Source organism: Vulpes lagopus, chromosome 2 (assembly GCF_018345385.1).
Source record: "Vulpes lagopus strain Blue_001 chromosome 2, ASM1834538v1, whole genome shotgun sequence".
In the NCBI taxonomy this organism is placed as follows: Eukaryota; Metazoa; Chordata; class Mammalia; order Carnivora; family Canidae; genus Vulpes; species Vulpes lagopus.
In genome coordinates, this window is record NC_054825.1 from 127,351,733 (window position 1) to 127,375,042 (window position 23,310).

General features: G+C 36.6%; 1 protein-coding gene across 5 annotated transcripts in view; it reads left to right on the top strand.

Annotated features, from left to right (window-relative positions):
• ZNF510 (zinc finger protein 510) overlaps positions 1–22,926 on the top strand; it is a 35,345-nt gene extending 12,419 nt beyond the window's left edge. For 3 of the 5 annotated variants that reach the window (XM_041742745.1, XM_041742747.1, XM_041742748.1), the window contains 3 exons: positions 14,879–15,005; positions 15,326–15,421; positions 17,833–22,926. In XM_041742745.1, the coding sequence (XP_041598679.1) occupies positions 14,879–15,005; positions 15,326–15,421; positions 17,833–19,526 (1,917 nt within the window). In that variant the 3' untranslated portion in view covers positions 19,527–22,926. Of the gene's footprint in view, positions 1–14,853; positions 15,006–15,325; positions 15,422–17,832 lie in introns of all 5 variants that reach the window. The other 2 variants (XM_041742746.1, XM_041742744.1) reach the window with 2 other exon arrangements.
• Positions 22,927–23,310: the final 384 nt, after the last annotated feature.

Consider the following 23,310-nt stretch of genomic DNA (forward strand, 5'->3'; position numbering starts at 1 on the left):
CTTCTGGGGTGGGGCCTGTTGTGCTGATTTTCAGGTGTTAGCACTTGGGGGAACTGCACTGCCTCCTGCCTGGTGCAGGGCCTCAGTGGGGGTTGTTTACCCCATGAGGCCCCAGGAGGAACAACCACAGTGGTGCTAGCCAGCTTTGGAGCCCTGGATTCTGCTCCCACAGTAACTACAGAGCTCACCGTCTGCAGGGGCCTCGAAGCTCCGGGGGCGGGGCTGCTGATCTGCTTAGCTTGGGGCAGGAGCGTCCTTGCTGTCCTGGGCCCTCCTGGCCTCTGTCTGTCCCGGGGGAGGTCTGATCCTGGGCTTTGTCCCCAGTGCCCTGTGCTCCCGGCCAGGCAGCCCCCTCTCCAGAGCCGCCGAGCCCCTCCGAGCTGCTCCCGGGTGAAGCCGTGTGCGCTGCAGTGCTTTAGGGAGCTCGGCGCACTCCCCCCGGGGCGCACGTGACTGTTAGTGTCCCAGGGAGCCTGAGGGCATCCCCGCCCTCCTGGGGTCTTGCTCTAACTCCCTGGGAGCCCCTTTCTGTCTGGGGAGATTGGTGAAGCTCTTGCTTCTCTGGGATGTCCTGTCCTGGGGACACTCGCCGGGGCCTTAGCCTGGCTCCTCTCGGGGCCCCACCTCCTTGGATGCTTTTTGGTTTTTTATTTCTTTTTTCCCCCTGTCTTCCTACCTTGATAGAAGCGTGAACTCTTCTCACTGTATCATTCAGCTGTTCTCTCTTTAAATCTCAGGCCGAATTCATAGATTTTCAGGATGATTTGAAGGTTATCTCGGTAATTTGGTGGAGACAGGTGACTTGGCGACCCTACTCTTCTGCCATCTTCGCACATGGCCTCTGCTTAATTTTTTGAGGAACCACCATTCTATTCCACAGGAGCTACACCATTTTATTTTTATTTTTATTTATTTATTTATTTATTTATTTATTTTTTGCTACACCATTTTAAATTCCCACCAGCATTGCACAGGGATTCTAGTTGCTCCACATCCTCGCCAACACTTGATGTTTACTGATAATGACCATTCTAATGGATGTGAGGTCTGGCTCTTTACTTTTGATCTATCCTAAGTCAGCTTGGGTTGCCAAGTCCAGGAAACAGTGTTCTTTTTTTCCCCCTTGTCTCCCTCTAGGCTAGTTTCCCCTTTACTGAATCTGCACAGCCCCAACTTCATCTCATAACATTGGCAAAAGTCACCTGATAGTGTATTTGTCCAGTTAGACCATTATCTTCCAAGTTTGGGAACTACCATGGGTTCATTTTCATAGGCTCCATTCTAAACCCTGAGTTTCTCTAGTTGAGATTGCTCATTAAACTGTTTTGAATAAAAGATTATTCCCTCTCTGTAGGGAACTGGGCCACTGAACAAATTGGGTTTCTATTCTTCTCGGAAAAACACCTCATTTCTTACAAGATGGACAGAGCCCAAGCAGTTACTATATTTTGTTCTAGAAATCTGTGCATACCTATTCTGTGCATGACAAAAAGACCTATTCTTTTGAATGACGCATTCTCCAAAAGAAAGTTTTCCTGACATCCCTGTCTTTTGCTTTCTTCAAAATGTCAGTTAGCTTCTTCATCTTTAAGACCAGATCATCTCCAGACTGCTTGCATGCTTAGAAAGAAGTACTGAACTTCTTGTGGGCAAGCACAATCCCCTTGTAGGAGATGATACATAGGAGGTAATAGGAATAATGTGAACATTTCTTCCTCCTAAATAGAAAACAAGTTATAATTAAAGGAACTAGTTGATTAATTGAGCATTTGAATTGAATCAGCATCAGAATTTATAATTGTCAAAGATTAATGTGGTAGGCTTAGTTGATCAAAGGCAGATAGTTGGAAAGGATCGTCAGTCCTGAAGAACAGGTGGGATTTTAATTGGTGTAGAGAAGAGGGAGGTTATTGCATTTTGAGGGAACAATATGAAGGCCTAAACAGCATCCAAGGTCCAGTGAGAATCTTATGCTCTGGAATTCCTCTTAGGGAATAACAAGAGATAGAGATCGAGATAAAAGTTGGGACCAGACTAGGTCTATTAGTTTGCTAGGGCTGCCATAATAAAGTATCTCAGACTGTGTGATTAATACAACAGATTTACTTTCTCAGTCTGAAGGCTGAAAGTCCAAAATCAGGGAATGGGCAGGGTTGGTTCCTTCTAAGGGATGTGAGAGAAGACTCTTATGGAGGGCTTTTCCCTGTGTCTTCACACAATTTCCCCTCCATACATATCTGTGTCCTGATTTCTTCTTAAAAGGTCACTAATGAAATTGGGTTAGGGCCCACCCTAACAACCTCAATATATGCATTTTGCATCAGACAAAAAGCATATAACACTATAAGTCCTTGGATACCATCCTTTTATCTGAGTTCTAACAGAACATGGGAAAGAAATTCATACAATAAATGCAGTTTTGTTTATAATGTTTTTATTTGTTTTTAATCTGTTTTAATTTGTTTTTAATCTGGAAGTACAAGCAGAATGTGAACAATGTGAAAGGGATAAGAGTCAAGATGACTTAAGTTTTTCTTGACACGGGCAGAATGATGATGATCCCTGTTTCAGAAGTGAATGAGAGCAGAGATCATGCACAGTTTAGTATATTTCTAAGTTGTGTGTGTCTGCATGTGTGCGCACATGGGTATGCACATGCAGTTGTTAATCAGCCTTCTTTTTGCTAATTTTAAAAGCTTTTTAGGGCAGCCCCAGTGGCTCAGTGGTTTAGCGCCACCTTCGGCCCCGGGGTGAGATCCTGGAGACCCAGGATTGGGTCCCATATCGGGCTCCCTGCATGGAGCCTGCTTCTCCCTCTGCCTGTGCCTCTCTCTCTGTCTCTCATGCATAAATAAATAAAATCTTAAAAAAAAAAGCTTTTTAATTACTAATGAATTAATCCTTTTTCTGACATGTGTGACATATATTTCCCTGTTTCATCATTTGTCTCAACATAGTTTGCTAGACCAGGTTCTTTTATTTTTACCAGTGACATCTTGGGAAATTTTTAACTTATGGAAAGATACAAAGGGATAATGTAATAGACATGTTCCTACTTTCCCAAAATATTAACTAAAATTTGGTTAATTTTTCTCCATGCACTCTTTATTTTTTTTCCTTTTAGTTATTTCTTTAACTGAGGTACAATTTTAATACTAGTGAAGTGCATTTTTATGTATGAACTGGGTGGATTTTTACATCTGTATTCATATGTACAGATGTAATTTACTACTCAGATTAAGATGAAGAACATTTTCATACCCCTGAAGTTTCCAGATGATAACTACTGCTCTGCTCTGCACTATTCTAACATCATATGTCAGGAAAAAAGAATAACTTCATTTTTAACCACATATGAATGGAATCATATATAATCTGTACTCTTTTTCAGAGATAGGGGAGACCTGACTTGCTTCTCTGTACATAACACTGTTGAGATCATCAGTCTTGCTGTGTTTCACTACTTCCTTTTTATTGCTGGGCAGTATTTCATTATATAACTGTATGATGATTTATTTGCTTGTTCTTTTGTTGGTGAGTTTTTCACTTGTATTTTTTCATTTGAGGACTATTATAAATAAAGCCACTGTGAACTTTCTTTTGTGTCTCTTGGTATATCTTCATTTCTTTTGGTTCTACCTAGAAATAGAATGGCTGATTCATAGAATGAACATATGTTCAGCTTTAACATATACAACAATTAGCTTTCTAAAGTGCTTGAACCAATTAATACTACCAGTGTTCTGGCTATACCAAATTCTCACCAACACTTGCTACAATCAGTGTTTTTTATTTTAGTCATCCTGAGGCTATATCATGGTCTCTCATTGAAATTAATAGTTTGCTTCTCTGTAATAAATACTAATTGCAAGTACCATATTTGTGTTTTGGCTGTATAGATATTCTTTTATGTAAAATACTTGTTCTGATCTTTATCTTAATTAGATTCTTTGCTTTTATATTGATCAGAGTTTTTTCTGTATTATCAATATAAGTCATTTACTAGATGTGTATGTTGCAACTTTTTTGGATTCTGTGGCTTGACTTTTTGGGGTTTTTTGGTAATGTCTTTTGATAAACCAAGTTCTTAAATTTAATAAAGATCAGTATCAGGTTTTCTTTAATTATAGCTCTTTTTGCATCTTTTTGAAAGCTCTTTCCCTTCTCCAAGATCACACAAATATTCTCCTATGTTCTTAGCAGATGCTTGATTATTTGAGCTTGATCCACCTGCAGTTGTTTTTGTGTATGGTATAAGGTAGTGTCAAGATTCATATTTCCATGTGGATATCCAGTTGCACTAGCACCGTTTGTAGAAAAGACCATCCTCTGTCACTGAATTACAGCAAGGCCTTTGTTGTCAAGTAAGTGACTATATATATGATATATAGACTATGTATTCTACTTCTTTGATCCAATTATTTATCTTTTTCCTGGTACTTCACTGCCATAATTACTATTGCATTGCATTAAGTCATAAAGTATAGTAGTCGGAGGCCTTAAAATTTTACTTCTTCAAAAACTTTAGTCGCTAATTTAAGTCCTTTGTATTTTCATAGAAATTTCATCAGTTTCCATAAAAACTCTGGCTAGGTAATTTTTCAAAGTAGAGGTGAAGTCTCTTGACATTTTTCATTAGATTTATTCCTATGTATTTGATCTAATTTGTTTTAGCCTTTTTTTTTTTTTTTTTTTTATTTATTTATGATAGTCACACAGAGAGAGAGAGAGAGGCAGAGACACAGGCAGAGGGAGAAGCAGGCTCCATGCACTGGGAGCCCGATGTGGGATTCGATCCCGGGTCTCCAGGATCGCGCCCTGGGCCAAAGACAGGTGCTAAACCGCTGCGCCACCCAGGGAGATTTATTTAGAGTGAGCTTGCAAGTGTGGGGAGGGGCATAGAGAGAATCATAAGCCAACTATACGCTGAGCACGGAGCCTGATGCAAGGCTCAATTTCATGACCCTGAGATCATGACCTGACCCTAAATAAAGATAAGAGTCAGATGCTCAACCAACAAAGCCACCCAGGCCCCCCATTTTGATACTATTATAAATACTGTTTTTTATTTTTTTTTTAAGATTTTTATTTATTTATCCATGACAGACACACACAGAGAGAGAGGCAGAGACACAGGCAGAGGGACAAGCAGGCTCCACGCAGGGAGCACTATGTGGGACCTGATCCTGGGTCTCCAGGATCACACCCTGGGCCGAAGGTGGCGCTAAACCACTGGGCCACTGGGGCTGCCCAAATACTGTTTGTTTGGTTTTTTTTTTTTCCAAATACTGTTTTTTAATTTCATTTTCTAATTGTTGGTTTATTAAAATATAGTGGATTTTTAATATTCTTATATCAAGCTATTTGTTAAATTCACTTATTCTGGTAACTTATTTGTAGATCCTTTTGGATTTTAAGTATGTGCAATCATATCTTTTGCAAATAAAGACATTTTTACTAGTTCCTTTCCAATCTTTATATCTTTAATTTCTTTTTAGCCTTATTCTTGTCTTTCCACTGCAAGGTTGAATACAAGTGATGATAATAGAAATCCTTTTCTTATATTTCAACCCAAGGGAGGAGCTCAATATTTCACCATTGAGTCTGGATTTAACTATAGGATTTTATTATACACCATTTGTTAGAATAAAGAAGTTCTGGGACACCTGGGTGGTGGCTCAGCGGTTGGGCATCTGCCTTCAGCTCAGGGCCTGATCCAGGGGTCCCAGAATCGAGTCCCACATCGGGCTCCCTACAGAGAGCCTGCTTCTCCTTCTGCCTGTGTCTCTGCCTCTCTGTGTCTCATGAATAAATAAATAAAATCTTTTTTAAAAAAAGTTCTGTTTTTGGTTTCCTGGGAGTTTTTAATTATACATAGATATTAAACTTTGAAATGCTTTTTCTACATCTAGTGAGATCATATCATTTTCTTCCTTTATTCTTTGTTAACAAGGTGAACAATGTTTAACTAATCTTGGATTCCTGAGATAATTCCCACATGGTCATAAAATACTGTCCTTTAATATGTTTCTAGATTCAATTTTTTTATATTTCAGTTTGTATTTTTGAATGTGCATTAGTGGAGAGATAATTGGCCCAAACTTTTCCTTTCATGTAATGTCTTGGTTGAGTTTTGGCATCAATATTATGCTCTCATAAAAAGCAGGTCCTCATTTTCTTTTCTCTGGAAGAGTTTAAGATTGCTGTTATTCTTCCTTAGATGTTTGGGAAAATATGCCAATAAAGCAACCTGGCCTTGAGGTTTCTTTGTAGTTGGTTTTTAATTATAAATTCAATTTCTTTAATAAGCATAAGAAAATCTGAATAATCTTATTTTTGTGTTCTTTTTTTAGCTTTATGGAGGTATAATTCACATACCATACAATTCATATGTTTAAAATATACAGTTCAGTGGATTTTTAGTTTATTAGCTGTTGTACAGTCATCATCACAATCAATTTTAGAATATTTTTATCACCTAAGAAAACAAACAAAACCAAAAAAAAATGTACCATTAGCTATCACCCCGCCATCCCAACATTCCCCACTCCAGCCAAAAGTAACCACTAATTTTGTTACTATAGATTTGCCTAGTATGCACATTTCAAATAAGTTAAATTGTATATAATATTTGGACTTTGTGACTTTCTTTCACTTAACATAATTTTCTCAAGGTTTCATTGTAAGGATATACTACATTTTATTTATCCATTCATCAACTAATGGACATTTGGGTTGTTTCTGTCTTTTGGCTGTTGTGAATAGTACTGCTATTAACATTCAAGACTTGTGTACATATATACAAGATATGTTTTTCCTTTCCAGTTTTGATTTTTTTTTCTTCCCTATATGCTTGGGCTAGAACTTCCAGTGTAATAAATGGAATTGGTTACAGTAGGCATACTTGTCTTATTTTTTATCTTTGGAAGAAAACATCCTGTCTTTTAGCATTATGCATGATGCTAGCTCTGGGTTTATCATAACTGCTTTTTTTTTTTCCAGTAAATTCTACCCCCAATGTCCACAATGAACTCACAGCCCTGAGACCAAGAGTCACATGCTCTACTGAGTGAGCCAGCCAGGTTCCCCATAAATGCTTTTTTCATTGTGTTGAGGAAGTTCTCTTTTATTCCTAGTTTGTTGAGTGTTTTTTTTTTCTTTTTTTTATCATGAAAGGGTATTAGATTTTGTTAAATGCTTTTTCTGTAATCAACTGAGATGATCATGTGGCTTATTTCTTCATTCTATTACTGTAGTATGTTACATAGATTGATTTTCATTCAGTGAGCCACCTTCATATTCCTGGGATAAATCCTACCTAGTCATGGTGTATAATCATTTTAATATACTGCTATTCTATTTGCTTATATTTTATTGAGGAATTTTGCATCTTATTCATAAAGGATATTGATCCTTAATGCCCTCTTATGATTTGTCTGGCTTTAGTTCAAAGTAACTCATAGAATAAGCTAAGAAGATTCCCTCTTCTATTTTTTGGAAGAGTTAGAGAAGGATTTATGTTAATTCTTCTTAGACACTTGGTAGAATTCATCAGTGAAGCCATCTGGTCATCAGTAAGCTTTTCTTTATGGGGAGGTTTTTAATTACTAATTCAGTCTCCTATGGATCTGTTCGTATTTTCTATTTCTTTTTGAGTCAGCTTTAGTACTTTGTATGTTTCCAAGAATTTGTCCTTTTCCTCTAGGCTATCTCATTTGTTGGTATACAGTTTTTTATAGTACTTTCTGATAGTCCTTTTTGTTTCTGAAAGGTTGGTAGTAACATCCCCCACTTTCATTTCTTATTTTAGCAAATTTGAGTGTTGTTAAAAGTTCATCAATTCATTTGATTTTTCAAAGAACCAGCTTTGTTCTGTTGATTCTATTGTTATTCTGTTATTTTTGTTTGTTTGTTTGCCCTAATCTTTATTATTTCTTTCTGCTAGTTTGTTTAGTTCACACTTATTTTTTCCAGTTGCTTAAGGTGTACAAGTAGGTTATTGATTTGAGATCTATTTATTTATTTAAAATTTTACCTATTTAGGGGATCCCTGGGTGGCGCAGCGGTTTGGCGCCTGCCTTTGGCCCAGGGCGCGATCCTGGAAACCCGGGATCGAATCCCACGTCAGGCTCCCAGTGCATGGAGCCTGCTTCTCCCTCTGCCTGTGTCTCTGCCACTCTCTCTCTCTCTCTGTGACTATCATAAATAATAAAATAAAAATTAAAAAAAAAATTTAAAATTTTACCTATTTATTCATGAGAGACAGAGAGAGAGGCAGAGACACGGCAGAGGGAGAAGCAGGCTTCCTGCGAGGAGCCTGATGTGAGACTCAATCCCAAGACCCCAGGATCACACCCTGAGCCAAAGGCAGACACTTAACCACAAGCCACCCTGGTGCCTCTAATTTAAGATCTTTTAAAATATAGGTTTTACAGCTATAAATTTCCCCAATAAGTACTGTATTAGCTGTATCCCATGACTTTTGATGTATGTTGTGTTTTCATTTTCATTTCTCTCAAAGTATTTTGTAATTCCCTTGTTAGTATTCTTCAATCTTTTGGGGGTTTCTTTAGAATGTGCTGTTTCATTTCACATATTTTTGAAATTCCCAATTTTCCTTCTCATTGATTCCTTGTTTTATTTTATTTTCATCATAGGAGATATATAATTTTAACCTTTAATATGTATTAAGACTTGTTTTGTGACCTAATGTGTAATCTATATTGGAGAGTGTTCATGTGTACTTGAGAAGAATGTGTATGCCACAGGTGTTGGCCTGGGTAGTCTTGTAGATATTTATCTTTGTATCTGTCTTGGTCTAATTGATACAGTATTAAGTGTGCTTTTCCCATATTAATTTTCTATTTAGTAGTTCTATCCATTATGAAAGTGGGGCATTAAAATTTACAGCTGTTATTGTTGAAGTGTTTGTCTTTTTAATTATTAGTTTTTTCTTCATGTGTTTGTATTTTAGGTATGTTTATAATTATTATATTGTCTTCATGTATTGATGCTTTTACCATTATAAAATGTCCTTATTCTCTCCTATTTTTGCCTTAAGGTCTATTTTGTCTGTTCCTAATATAGGCAGTCCAGGGTTCTGTTGGTTACTGCTTACATAGTATATCTTTCACCAGTCTTAATTTCACGCTATTGTGTCTTTAAATGTAAAGTGTCTCTAGCAGACAGTATATAATTGGATAATGGTCTTTTTTTTTTTTTAATCTATTCTGCCAGTCTCCACTTTTTAAGTATTTAGCCACTAACATTTAATGTGATTACCAATAAGTAGCATGTATGTCTTCCATTTAGACATTTCTTTTCAGTATATGACAAGTCCTTTTTGTTTTTATATTTCAGTTTTTTTTTTGCTTTTTTATTGAACTAATATTTCCTAGTGTACCATTTTATTATTTTCCTAGTGTACCATTTTAATTACCTTGTGACTTTACTGCATTTTTTCCATTAGTTGTTATCTTAATGCTAACATCTTAACCATGACAGTCTTACTCAGATGAATACCAACTTATAATTTCAAGAATATTCTAAGTCTTTTTTTTAAGTCTTTTTTTTTTTTTAATTTATGATAGTCACACAGAGAGAGAGAGAGGCAGAGACATAGGCAGAGGGAGAAGCAGGCTCCATGCACCAGGAGCCCGATGTGGGATTCGATCCCGGGTCTCCAGGATCGTGCCCTGGGCCAAAGGCAGGCGCTAAACCGCTGTGCCACCCAGGGATCCCTAATTTCAAGAATATTCTAAAACCTTCCTCCTCTATAGTTCCATCCCCTTCTTCTTTGTGCTGTTATTATCTAAATTACATTTTTATGCATTGTGTGAGATTTTTAATTACTGCTTTATGCAGTTTTCTTGAAATCATATAGGAGAAAAATAAATACCAAAAAAATATGCTTATAGAGCCCTTTGTATTTTCAGCTGTGTAGTAACTTTTACCTACATAGTTTTCTTTATTCATATTGATTTGAGCTATTATCTAATGCATTCTCATTACAAAGTGAATGACTTCTCTGTTAATGTTTCTTATATGGCAGGTGTACTAGTGACAGATTTTCCCAGTCCTTGTTTTTTTGGGACTTCCATAATTTCTTCTCCACTGTTGCTGAATGTTGAAGTCTTGATTGATAGACTTTCCTTTCATCCTTTAAAATTTGTTATACCACTGTCTTCTGGTCTCCCCAGTTTCTGATGACAAATCAACTGTTAACTTTATTCAGGAGCATTTAAAAGTGATGTCAGTTCCCTTTTGCTGCTTTCAAGATTTACTCTGTTTTTCTGCCCCTTTTCCTCTCTCCTCCTCCTCCTTTCATGTGGATATTGCTGTTTTTGAATATTTGATTTTTTCCCACAGGTCACTGAGGCTTTTTGTTCATTTTCCCTGCTTTTAACTTTCTGTCCTCAGATTGTATCATCTCACTAGGTTTATATTCAAAATTGGTTCTTCATGTTCAGATCTACTGTTAAGACTTTTAGTGAATTTTTCACTTCTATTACTGCATTTTCATATTTTGGATTTCAAATTTTCAAATTCTGTTATTTCAGAATTTCAGCTTGCTTTTTCATCATATATATATTATTTTCTGTCTATATGTATCCTTTATTCCGTGAAAATGTGTTCTTATACCTTTTTTTTGTTTTTTTTAGGTACGGTTTTCTTTAGTTATTGGTATATAAGTTTATTGAAAGTCTTTGTCTAGTAAGTCCAGTGTCTGGACTTCCTCAGAGACAGTTTCTACACTGTTTTATACATATACTTTTTCATTTGTTTGTCTTAAATTTTTGTTGAAAACTTGACATTTAAAATATATTGTGTTGATTTATCATCATAATATCACTCCACCACAGCTGTCATTTGTTTAGTGACTCTGTTGAATGGATTCTGTACAACCTATATTCTTTGTCATGTCTGGCCACTGACGTCTCCACTCTATTAGCTAAATAGTCAGCTAATAATTGGACAATAATTTCCTTAAGTTCATGTAACCGGTAAGGCTCTAATCTTTGCCAAGATGCATATGTTGGGGCATCCCTTCAACAGTTAGCCTGGCATTTACTATTTTGTATTCACCTTCACTTTTCACAGAGCCACAAGGTTAATGAGAAGCAAGTTTAGTACTTTCTCATAGCCCAGGGCATATGTGCCACCTTGTAGATTCCCAGAGAGATGTCTGAGCTTTTCAAAGCCCCTTCTATATATATCATGCTTCAGCTTTTCCTTTTAAGCTTTTTAATTAGACTGTTGTTCCCTTTAATTGTTACAAACTGCCTGAGGTAGCTATGATGGTAAACAATATCTCATGAGTTTTTTTCTTTCTTAACTAATGTCATGCTCCCCAGAGAAAATGCTGTATGCAGTGGGCAAGCTTTGAGTTATGTGAAATGAAGACAGCTATATGAGTGGGATGTTCCAGGGAGCTACAAGACAAGTCAAATAATGACAGTTCTCTGAGGCTTATCTTCTAATTTAACCTCAGTTTTAGGCACTAAGAATTTACATCTCACCATTTAGATACTTTATTACTTAGGAGAGATAAAGTAGATGGGTCTGGGCAACATTTGAAAACTATGTGCAAGGGGACACAACCAATACATTAAGTTATTTGTTGTTGTTTTTTAATAATAAATTTATTTTTTATTGGTGTTCAATTTGCCAACATACAGAATAACAATTGCCAACATACAGAATAACAACATACAGAATAACATCCCGCCAAGTGCCCCCCTCAGTGCCCATCACCCATTCACCCCCACCCTCCGCCCTCCTCCCCTTCTACCACCCCTAGTTCATTTCCCAGAGTTAGGGGTCTTTATGTTCTGTCTCCCTTTCTGATATTTCCTACCCATTTCTTCTCCCTTCCCTTCTATTCCCTTTCACTATTATTTATATTCCCCAAATGAATGAGAACATATAATGTTTGTCCTTCTCCGATTGACTCATTTCACTCAGCATAATACCCTCCAGTTCCATCCACGTTGAAGCAAATAGTGGGTATTTGTCGTTTCTAATGGCTGAGTAATATTCCATTGTATACATAGACCACATCTTCTTTATCCATTCATCTTTCGATGGACACCGAGGCTCCTTACACAGTTATTTGTTTTATTGACCTTTCCCTAAATAAGCAATATATCTATATATGTATGAGTGGATTTAAGCAGTGACTATTATTTCCCTACACTAGCAAGTAGCACATGGGGCAGGAAAGGACTTCCTTCAATTTCTCCCCCAGTCATCTCTATGAACAGACTAGGTTCCTGGAGAAAATTTCACGAAAAGCTAGAAATCACACTATGTCTGTGACACACACCACCTCCTCAGGGACTTCATACTCTAACATTTGTGCACATGTGGCCTTTAGCAGGTTGTTAATATTTTTCTAGCTTTATCTTCCTTTCATCTTATATGAAGTTTGGTAGCATATGGTCCAGTAAACAAACAAGCAGGTCCTGATTCTCCCTAAAGATACCTGTCTCTCTCCTGATTCAAATTGTTTGTTAAGCCGTTTTATTTCTCTGATGAATTAAAAAAAAAACCAAAAACCTTCATTTTTCAACCTGCCTACCTTTGCTTTTATTGTAAGGATGATAGTATTGCTCTTTTCAGCTCTCTACATCTGAGCTAAAACCCAGAGCTACACTGTATGATTGTAGTCTTTTCTAATTTGATGAGACTTACTGTTTTTATTTCCAATACGCAAAATGCACCAGAAAATGATTTGTTATAATTAGGTTATCCTATATGTTTCAGTTACTCAAATTGTTATTTATATCATTTAAACCTTCTGTATCAGTGATCAGCAAACTTCATCTGTAAATGTCAGATAGTAGGCTTAATGGGAGATACGGTCTTTTTGGAAATATTGAACTCTATGGTTGTAGTGCTGTAGCAGTCGTAGATAATATATAAACAAATGAATGTGACTGTGTTCCAATAAAATCTTACTTACAAAACAAAACAAAAAAAAATGAGCAGACCAGATTTTCCCTCTTGGCTGCTGCTGACCCCTTTCTAAATCTCTATTGGTGTTTTCAGTCACCTTGCCCTGTGAGTTGTGTTAAAATTATTTATAATTAATTATGGATCCATCTCTCATTTCTATCAACTTTGTTTATATATAGTTGATTCTTACTATTCTCAGGGGTTTTCTATAAAATTGCTGTGATCACTAAATTAGCAAATACTGAATCATTGCTTCTAGAGTAAAGACAAGGTTAAGTTCCTGTGTTTCTAGTCACATTTTGGTCAACCATTCAACATACAACCTTGTTTTATGTGTGTTTCTGTTTACAAATATCTTATTTAATATATTACTTCATGAACAAGGACTATAGCTAAGAGCAGCATAATTAATTCTCAAAATTTATCTAACACCCTTGATCTCTCTAAGGCATATCACAACCTTCTTGCACTCAGGAATACTAGACAGCATATCTGCATTACATGGGTGGAGGAGCATTTTAAAAATGAAAACACCAAGCAAAAGCACAAAAATGCAAAGAATATGATAAATAGATTGCAAAACAAACATTTGACAAAGCATTATCCTGTTCAGCTCCAGCTGGGAAAATGTGTTGGACACTCAAATTTTTTACCTTTCTCCAAGTGTCCATAAATATTACAAAGTCATGAGTATTGAGGTTAGTAGTATATTTTAGTGAAGTAAATTTACAGATACAGCACCTGCAAATAATGAGAATTGACTGTATTTAGAAGCTAAGTTTTCAAATGCATAACAATTTATGTTTCTTACATCTTCTGTTAAAAGGATCATAAATAATTACCATTTTATTTTTTTTAAGATTTTATTTATTTATTCATGAGAGACACAGAGAGAGAGAGAGGCAAAGACACAGGCAGAGGGAGAAGCAGGCTTCATGCAAGGAGCCTGACGTGGGACTCAATCCCGGGTCTCCAGGATCACACCCTGGGCTGAAGGCGGCGCTAAACCGCTGAGCCACCCAGGCTGCCCAGTTACCATGTTTAATGATAATTTCTTACTCTTATTGTTTTCATAGTAACATAACCACACCAACTTTCTTTTGGCTGATAATTATGTATATTTTTTCGATCTACGTATATCCCTCTCTGTTAATTGTGTTTTCTCTGTTGTTTTTAGTCTTTCCTTTAATTGATTGGATAGTCCAAAAGTTGGCAAATCTTGTCTGTAATGGGTCAGATAGTTTTGATAGTCATAAGGTCTCCAATAGAATTACTAGACTCTGTGGTTACAGCACAAAAACTACCATGAACAGTACAGAATGATGGGGGTGGGTGGGTGGCTATGTTGCAAGAAAACTTTATTTATTAAAGAAGTGGCAAGCTAGATTTGGCCACAGGTCATAATCTGTTGACTCTTACCCTACAATATGCCCAGGGTAGATATTAGGGTGTTGGATAAAAATTGTAGGAAATTTATCATTTTTGCTTTAAAAAAATTTTTTAAAACAAAGTTTAATATACTTAGAGTATGTGCAGAGAACTCACAAATATATAGAAATTAAGTTATAAACATTTTTACTCATTGACTACCTCCAAAATATAAGTTAAAGTTAGATTCAAAATAAGCATTCTTTATGTTCATTTTTTTAAGATTTTATTTATTTATTCATGAGAGACACACAGAGAGAAGCAGAGACAGAGGCAGAGGGAGAAGCAGACTCCCTGTGGGGAGCCCAATGTGGAACTTGATCCTAGGACCCCAGGATCATGAACTGTGCCAAAGACAAATGCTCAATTAATGAGCCACCCAGGCGCCCTATTCATTTGTTTTAAATTCTTTACAGTAAAGTTAAGAATTGTTTTTATGAGTATGTCACCTAATTTTGAACCCTTCAGATTGAACAGAAGTGTACTGTTACAGGCATCAATATCATTCAAGGATGTGACTGTGGAATTCACCCAAGAGGAGTGGCGGCAAATGGGTCCTATGCAAAGGACCCTATATAGAGATGTGATGCTGGAGAACTACAACAACCTAGTCTCAGTGGGTGAGCATATAAATATAACTTACCCTCATCACACCATATTGAAGGCATTTCCTTTTTATGCACTAATATATATGAATATTTAGATTGTAATGTCTTTGAGGCATTTCATTCAGGAGTATAAAATTAACTAAGCCTCTTGAGAATTAAGAGGAGTTGTCAATTCCACATGATGATTTTAAATCAGGATCTTCAGGGTGCTACTTCTGAAGCTGTATCTTTTTACAATTAAGAAACCAAAAGCTCAAAAAAAAAAAAAAGAAAAGAAAAGAAACCAAAAGCTCATCATCTGTCCTAAGTACTCCATTGTTCTCTGTCTACAGGGAACTGCATTTTTAAACCAGCAGTAATCTTCAAGTTGGAGCAAGGAGAGGAGCCTTGGTTGTTGGAGGAAGAATTCTCAAACCAGAGCCACCTAGGTGAGTTACTAAGCACTAGCAGACAGAATTCTCTTGGGGTATTTAAAACTCAAGAAGGTGGGATCCCTGGGTGGCGCAGCGGTTTGGCGCCTGCCTTTGGCCCAGGGCGCGATCCTGGAGACCCGGGATCGAATCCCACGTCAGGCTCCCTGCATGGAGCCTGCTTCTCCCTCTGCCTATGTCTCTGCCTCTCTCTCTCTCTCTCTGTGACTATCATAAATAAATAAATAAATAAATAAATAAATAAATAAATAAAAAAAACCTCAAGAAGGTCAGTTTAGGAATAAACACCTTTGTATTTCAAGACTTTTTCTTTTAGGCTCAAAGACCAAAAAAGCACCAATCAAAAGAAAATGATTAATAAACCTGACTACATAAAAATTGAAAACTTTGTTTATAAGAGATACTATTAAAAGGATGAGAAGAAAAAAAAAAGGATGAGAAGACAAGCACAGAGTACCAGAATAGGTATATAGTACAAGTATCCTTGAAAGGATTAGTATCCTGAAAATGTTAAAACTTTCACAAGTCAACATAGGAAAAGGTGGCAACCCAATTGAAAAATAAGCAGAAGACTGAACAGGAACTTTTAAATGGCCATTAAATCTTGGAAAATATGTTCAAGCTTTCATTAGCTTTCATGGATTTCAAAATAAAATACAAAGCAAAAGGAGAAACACAGTACGAGATGAGATTAACAATATGGCAAAGCCAAATCCTGATGGGGATATGAAATATTAAAGAATCTTTCTGATGGAAAATGTAAACTGGTAAAACCCCTGTGTTACCAAGTCAGGTTAAAGTTTTATATAACCTGTGAGCAAAGAATTCTTTTCCTAACTATATGCCCTCCCAAAAGGCATGATTGTATTCCCTAGGATGAATAAAACAATATTTATGGAAATATTGTTTGTTTTTGTTAAAAATTGAGTTCATCAGCAGTAGATGAAGAGTTATATTCCTTAAGGGAAAATTAGGTACATAATCTTAAAAGAAACCAAACAATGTAAATATGCATGTATGGTTACATTTGTGTAGATGTCAGAAATGCAAAACTCAATTATGTTTTTGGGAATTCATACATTGATGGTAAAACCTCAAAAAAAATCAAAGAAACAATTACATAAATATTAGAAGCATAGTCAACTCTTAAGCATGAAGAATTGTAACTAGGCAGAGATAAATAGGGATTTTTGCAGAGCCATTTTTGTGTTGTGTTTCTCGGCATGTTTTTTTTTTTTTTTTTAACTCAAGTTAACATACAGTGTAGTATTGGTTTCAGTTTGACATTGTTTTGTATTACACTAGTGTTAACTCTGTACTGTTAAGTTGCACATATAAGTTTTATGCAGATATAAATTATGTTTCATACTTAAGAAAGTGAAGAGATGAACCAAAAATAGTAGATGGTATTTACAACTCCTAAAAATCTCAAAGGACAGCCATCTATAATGCATAAATTATTTTGACTTTCTTAAGTGCCGTCTTTGCAGTAAAGCCTTCCATGATACCCCATTTAAAATCATATCCCTCGGAGCACTTCAATGGCTCAGTTGGTAGAGCATGCAACTCTTGATTTCAAGGTCTTGAGTTCAAACCCCACACTGGGCATAGAGCCTACATATATACATGCATACATAAAATACATGAACTCCTCATATCAAATTAAAGTGTGGAAATTTAGGATGAGATGATCAGGTTCACTTATCATTGAATTTTGATAAAATAAAGGTACCAAAGCAGAATTGAGCAGCAAATCTAATTTAGTTGCAAGAAGGATTTTCCTTTTGTCAGTTTTATATTTGTTTGTACTTCCATGACTTATTACTATGAGATGGATTAGATCCTGAGCTGCTTCATTTAATCATGAGGAAAGTTGAAATCAATTTTGATTTGATGTTGAAGGATTGAATAGAAATAAGAGATATCAAATTGGAAGTAGTAGACTCTTGAGTAGTCTATCAGTATATCCTAGGTAGCATAGGACTATAATATATTTCCTCAAAGCAAACTCTTCCCCTGTTGGTCCTAATCTATCAGTGTTCATTATCTCCTAATTATTTTGTTGCTGAACTTAAGTTTATATAGTTTTGTTGTGTTCATCCCATTATCTGGTTTTCCTGTTGCTCAAAATAACCACGCCTATAAAGTCTAATTTCTATTCTTTCTCCACCTCAGTTGGAAGGGCAACTTATCACAATCCAAATACAGATAGGTATTTATTACCAGTTTCCTCTCTCATTTTCACTGTACCAATAAGTTTTTTAAAGAAGGGTGAGGACACACACACACATAAATTATTTAATCTTGGAAAACGAAAAAACAAAATGCAATATAGGTTATTTGTCTATAGGTCCCTCCCATAATAAATGTAAGATTCTTAAGATGTTTTCAATTTATCTCTGTTTTAGAAGATTACAGAGATGATGACCTGATGAAGAGGAACAAGAAAATCAAAGATAAACACTTGCAGGAAATAATACTCATCAATAATAAACCATTGACTGGAGAGGAAGAGGAAGTTTGGGGAAAACAATTTAATCTGCACATAGCTCCTGTTTCAACAAAAATGTCCCATAAATATGACTCGTGGGGAGTAAATTTGCAAAAAATTTCCCAATTTGTCATTAATAGTAGAACTTACCTAACCAAAAAAACAAATTGCTATAGTGTATGTGAAAATTTGTCTTTCAAAATTAAGTTTGAGACAACTCATACTGAAGAGGAATTTCATGAATATAATAAAAATGGGAAAGCTCTTAGTTATAAGGAAAATCTTCCTGAGAATCAAAAGTGTCAAACGTTGGAGCAAGCTTTTAAATATAATGCAATTGGAAAAGCCTTCTATGATGAGGCTACTTGTGTTACACATAAGAGTATTCATACAAGAGAAAAATCCTATAAAGATGAATGTAGGGAAAACAAAAAAACAACTATCTTTGACTGTAAAAGAACTGGGATAGAGGAGAAATGCTCTCCTTTTAACCAATATGGGAAATCCATCTGTGAGAAGTCAGCTCTTAAGGAATATAGTAAGTTTAACATGGCTATGAAACAAAATGAATGTAATGCAAGTGGAAATAATTTCAACAGGAAGTCACACCTCACTCAACTTCAGAGAATTATCACAGAAGAGAACCCATTGGTGTGTAATGAAAGAACACAAACTGAGGATAAATCCTCTGAGTATCATAAAAGCAGGAAATCCTACCAGATATCAGCTCACAAAGTACACCAGAGAACTCACTCTGAGATAAAACCCTATAAATGTAAAGAATGTGGTAAATCCTTCTTTCAAAAAGGACATCTCATTCAACATCAGAGAACTCACACAGGAGAGAAACCATTTGAATGTAATGAATGTGGAAAAACTTTCTCCCAGAAGTCACACCTCAGTACACATCGGAGAATTCACACAGCAGAGAAACCCTATAAATGTAATGAATGTGGGAAAACATTTGTCCAGAAGTCAACCCTCAGGGGACATCAGAGAATTCATACAGGAGAGAAACCCTATAAATGTAGCGAATGTGGGAAAACTTTTGTTCAAAAGTCAACCCTCAGAGATCATCATAGAATTCACACAGGAGAGAAATCTTTTCAGTGTAAAGAATGTGGGAAAACTTTTGGTCAGAAGTCAAACCTTAGAATACATCAGAGAACTCACAGCGGTGAGAAAACATATCAATGTAACGAATGTGAAAAATCCTTCTGGAGAAAAGACCATCTTATTCAACATCAGAAAACACACACAGGAGAGAAACCATTTAAATGTAATGAATGTGGGAAGACTTTTGCCCGGACATCAACCCTTAGAGTGCATCAAAGGATTCATACTGGGGAGAAACCATTTAAGTGTAATGAATGTGGCAAAAAATTCGTCCGGAAGGCGATCCTTAGTGATCATCAGAGAATTCATACAGGGGAGAAACCTTTTCAGTGTAACAAATGTGCGAAAACTTTTGGCCAGAAATCAAACCTCAGAATACATCAGAGAATTCACAATGGGGAGAAATCTTATGAAGGTAATGAATTTGGAAAGTTATATAAGAAGTCAACTCTAAATGTTTGCCAGAGAATTCAGGAGGGCGGAAAACCCCATTGATAAAATAACTTTGGAAAATCCGTATGGTTGAAGGACCAAGCCATTTGACTCCAGGAAACCCACACAGGAGAGAAACTATATAAATATGAACGTAGGAAGAATTTTATCCAAAAAGCAATCCTGAAAGGATATCAGAGAATACACATAGAATGATAATTCTTTTAGGATACTATGGAAAGCCCTTTTGAATGAAGCCATGTCCTTTAAATAACTCACACAAAATTTCCAGGTCTCCTTTTGCTCCAAGTAGGGCTTTGGGACTGTGGATTTTCATGTTTTATGCCACACCCAGTCATGACAAGAGACCTCGCTGATGAACTACTAGGATGCTGTCACAATAGAATGGAGATGACCCAGGACAACCTGGAGTATCATGTTGTAACATGGCACAGCTTTTACAAGGTAAAAGCCAGGGTGCCTGAAATGTACAACAAAATTCTCGTTCATATCTTTACTTTTTGAACATTTTGTGATCAAGCAGTAAGCTTGTATTCTGTTGAGCTCTCACATATTCATGTCTGTTTCCTTTTGAACATAATTTAGCCATCCCGCTGTTGGGGAGGTAGAAAGTTACTGTGTAAGCCAAGCTTACATCAGTCAGTGGGTACAACACTTATTAAAGGGTTGGTGTTGTGAGGAGTCTCTCTAAGATCATCAGAGAATTCATTAAAAAAAAAAAAATCTCCCTTCAGTGTAATGAAATAGATGCCACCTGTTAAAAGGCTTTCAGTGAACCTAAAAAGTTGAAAAAAATTTTGGTTGAAGCTGCTCTCCCTTCACGCTTTGTTGTACCTCTCTATGCCCCAATATCAGCTGTTTCAAGGAAAATAAATTTTCCTGACTCCAAAGGGGACATATATTCATTGGCACCCACCCAAATATTTGGGGGAACTTTAAGGGAGAAGAGAGGCTCAAACTTTTATGGTTTTATGGGATACAAGTGCCCAAGTCAAAATTTTACCACTTTACGTGGAAGTAAGAAGGATCTAGATTTAGAAAATGCTGTTAGGGCAGGGGTTACAGTAGGAGGGGGTGAAATGAATGTGACCCTGTGAATAAATGAGGCCTTTAGGCCAGTGCTGTGTACTGTGGTTACTTCTAAATATGAAAGTGTAGTAGGAGTGTGGTATATGTCATATTTACCCTTCCCATAACTCAGAAGGGATTCTCCCAGTCAGGAAGATTTGTGTGTAAAGAAGATACCTTTGAGTTCCCACAGCCCTTAATGACCACTTTGGGCTTCAGTCTCTGTGACTGGTCATTCTGTTGATTGGAATTTCTGGCAAAAGGAGATGGCCTGGAAGTGTGGGAAAGGGTAGTTTGACTTGATACCCTAACAAGTATATATATTTTTTGTAAAGCAACTATTAGCTTACTCTTGGACTCTATACACTATACACCTGACTCAGAGGAGCTTCTGACTTGATATTCCAATTTTAGAGTGTGTTATCTTAACTGGCTAAAAAGATACAGAGGATACAAGCCTTGTGTAAAATGTACATGGTATATTTAAGAATACAGCTGTACTGGTCCCAGCAGTATCTTAGCTGTATGTTGAATTGTAGCAGAGGAAACTTACCGTCCATTCTGCTGCCTGAAGCAAAGCTGCTGGCTTGGTAGGGCCCTTCATTCATGGAACTTACTCGAACTGGGCCTGGTTAACTGACAGGCTAGTGGGCATCACTGGACACTGACTACTCAACTTCAGTGCCATGATGCAGACCTAAAAATTGATGTGGCTGCTCTCCTTGTGCAGGACTTAAGGATGTTCTCAACACTGGCAAATATTCCATTTGAAACTTTGGGCATTTTTACTGACTCTGGTCCTTATACTGCCTAGGTTTTTGACACACAGTAGTAAAACTGCTGACAAAAGCACCCCTCTTTGGTGCTGTCAACTGTGGGAGGAAAGTCAGCTGCTGAGCACATCTGAGTTGTCAAACTAGATGCCCTTGGTGAGTGACTATTCTGTGATAACACTGGAATCAAGCTACTGAGCAAGACTTCACTACACTAATGGCCAGCATTGCTACCTGGATCCATCATCATACTGACAGAGCAAAATATTCACCATCCTAACTGCATACAAAGTAAAATCCTCTGTATCCAGTGCTCCCTTTGATGTCAATTGCCCTAAGAATCTACAGTCTTTTTCTTGTGTATTAATACTCAATTCCACATACCATTTGATAATTCATCCCTTTCCTACTGATTTTAAATATGATCACATACCAAATTGTCATTCTTAAAGACATTGCACAAGACTGCTCATGACCCAATCCCTACATTCTGTTAGCAACATATCCTTTTGGGATCAGGGCTGGCATATACCTCATATGAACTGAAATACTACAACTTTCTAGCCTGATACTGAGTTTTTCACTGAAGTGTTTCAATCAGGAAATGAAGAACACCTAGAACTTTGGAAATAGAACATCACACACTAGAGCTTCCAGCACCTTTGCCAAGATGCATCTGCAAAAACAGAGGATAATAACTAATTAGTGCTGTGTTCCCTGAAAATAAGAGATTACTGTTTGCTCTGTTTTTATAATTAGGTGGAATATAAAGAAAGTCATTCATCTTAGAATTTTTTCTCAGTTTCTCAAAATATTTCAAATCATCCCCTTCATACTCCTTTTTATATATATACTTTTAGAATTATGATTGGATTTGCTATTAAGTTCAAAATCATCTACCCAATAGGATGAAATGAATTCACATAAGTAGTCTGAGTCATTCATTGGAAGTCCAGGTGACAGTCCCATTATTGGGCACTTAGGCTTTATCTGCTGTCCCGTTGCTGGGGTAGGCCCAAGAACACCTCTCTGTGTAATACATTATCAACTGGAGACCGTAGTCTATGCTACAGCCACAAAGGCTCCCTTCTCCCTGCCTGGCTGATCACCTTTCCAGCTTTTATTCCAACAGGTGGATGCCACATCTAGAGACCCTGGAAGAGTCCATTTTCTGTCCTTGCCTAGTGAGGGTCTTTCTGCTAATTTTTAAAAGCCTTCATTTAAGGCAAGAATCTTAATGTTTTGTTTATAATATATCCCAAGCAACTGAAACAGACCCTCTAAATATTGGGCACTCAGAAATACTTGGTGAAGGTGGAACTGTCAAAATGAAATCTGAACATATTTTCTCTTGATACTGCAATGATCTTTTAGGATTATTCATATATTATTAATAGTTAAGGAGAATTATTGCTGTGAGGTCTACTCAAAGACTCGTGTTTAGGATATTTTCAAAAGTTTACTAAATGTTCTTAATACTCAGAAATATACAGTATTGTTCTTCAAATATTTGTCACCCAAAATAAAATTTATTTATTTTTTGAAATTTATTTTCTTGATTTTGGGGGGGGATCTCTCTATCCCCTGGATCTGAATGCCTGTTTCCCTTCCCAGATTAGGAAAGTTTTCAGCTATGATTTGTTCAAATACATATTCTGGCCCTCTGGCCCTTTTGGCGCCCTTGGGAACCCCAATTAAACGTAGATTTTTCCTTCTGAGGCTGTCATTTATTTCCCTTAATCTATCCTCATGATCTTTTGTTTGTTTTTTCCTCAGTTTCCCTCTTTGCCATCAACTTGTCTTCTATGTCACTCACTCGTTCTTCCACCTCGTTAACCCTCGTCGTTAGGACCTCTAATTTGGATTGTATCTCATTCAATTGATTTTTAATTTCTGCCTGATTAGATCTAAATTCTGCAGTCAAGCAGTCTCTTGAGTCCTTTATGCTTTTTTCTAGAGCCACTAGTAGCTTTATAATTGTGCTT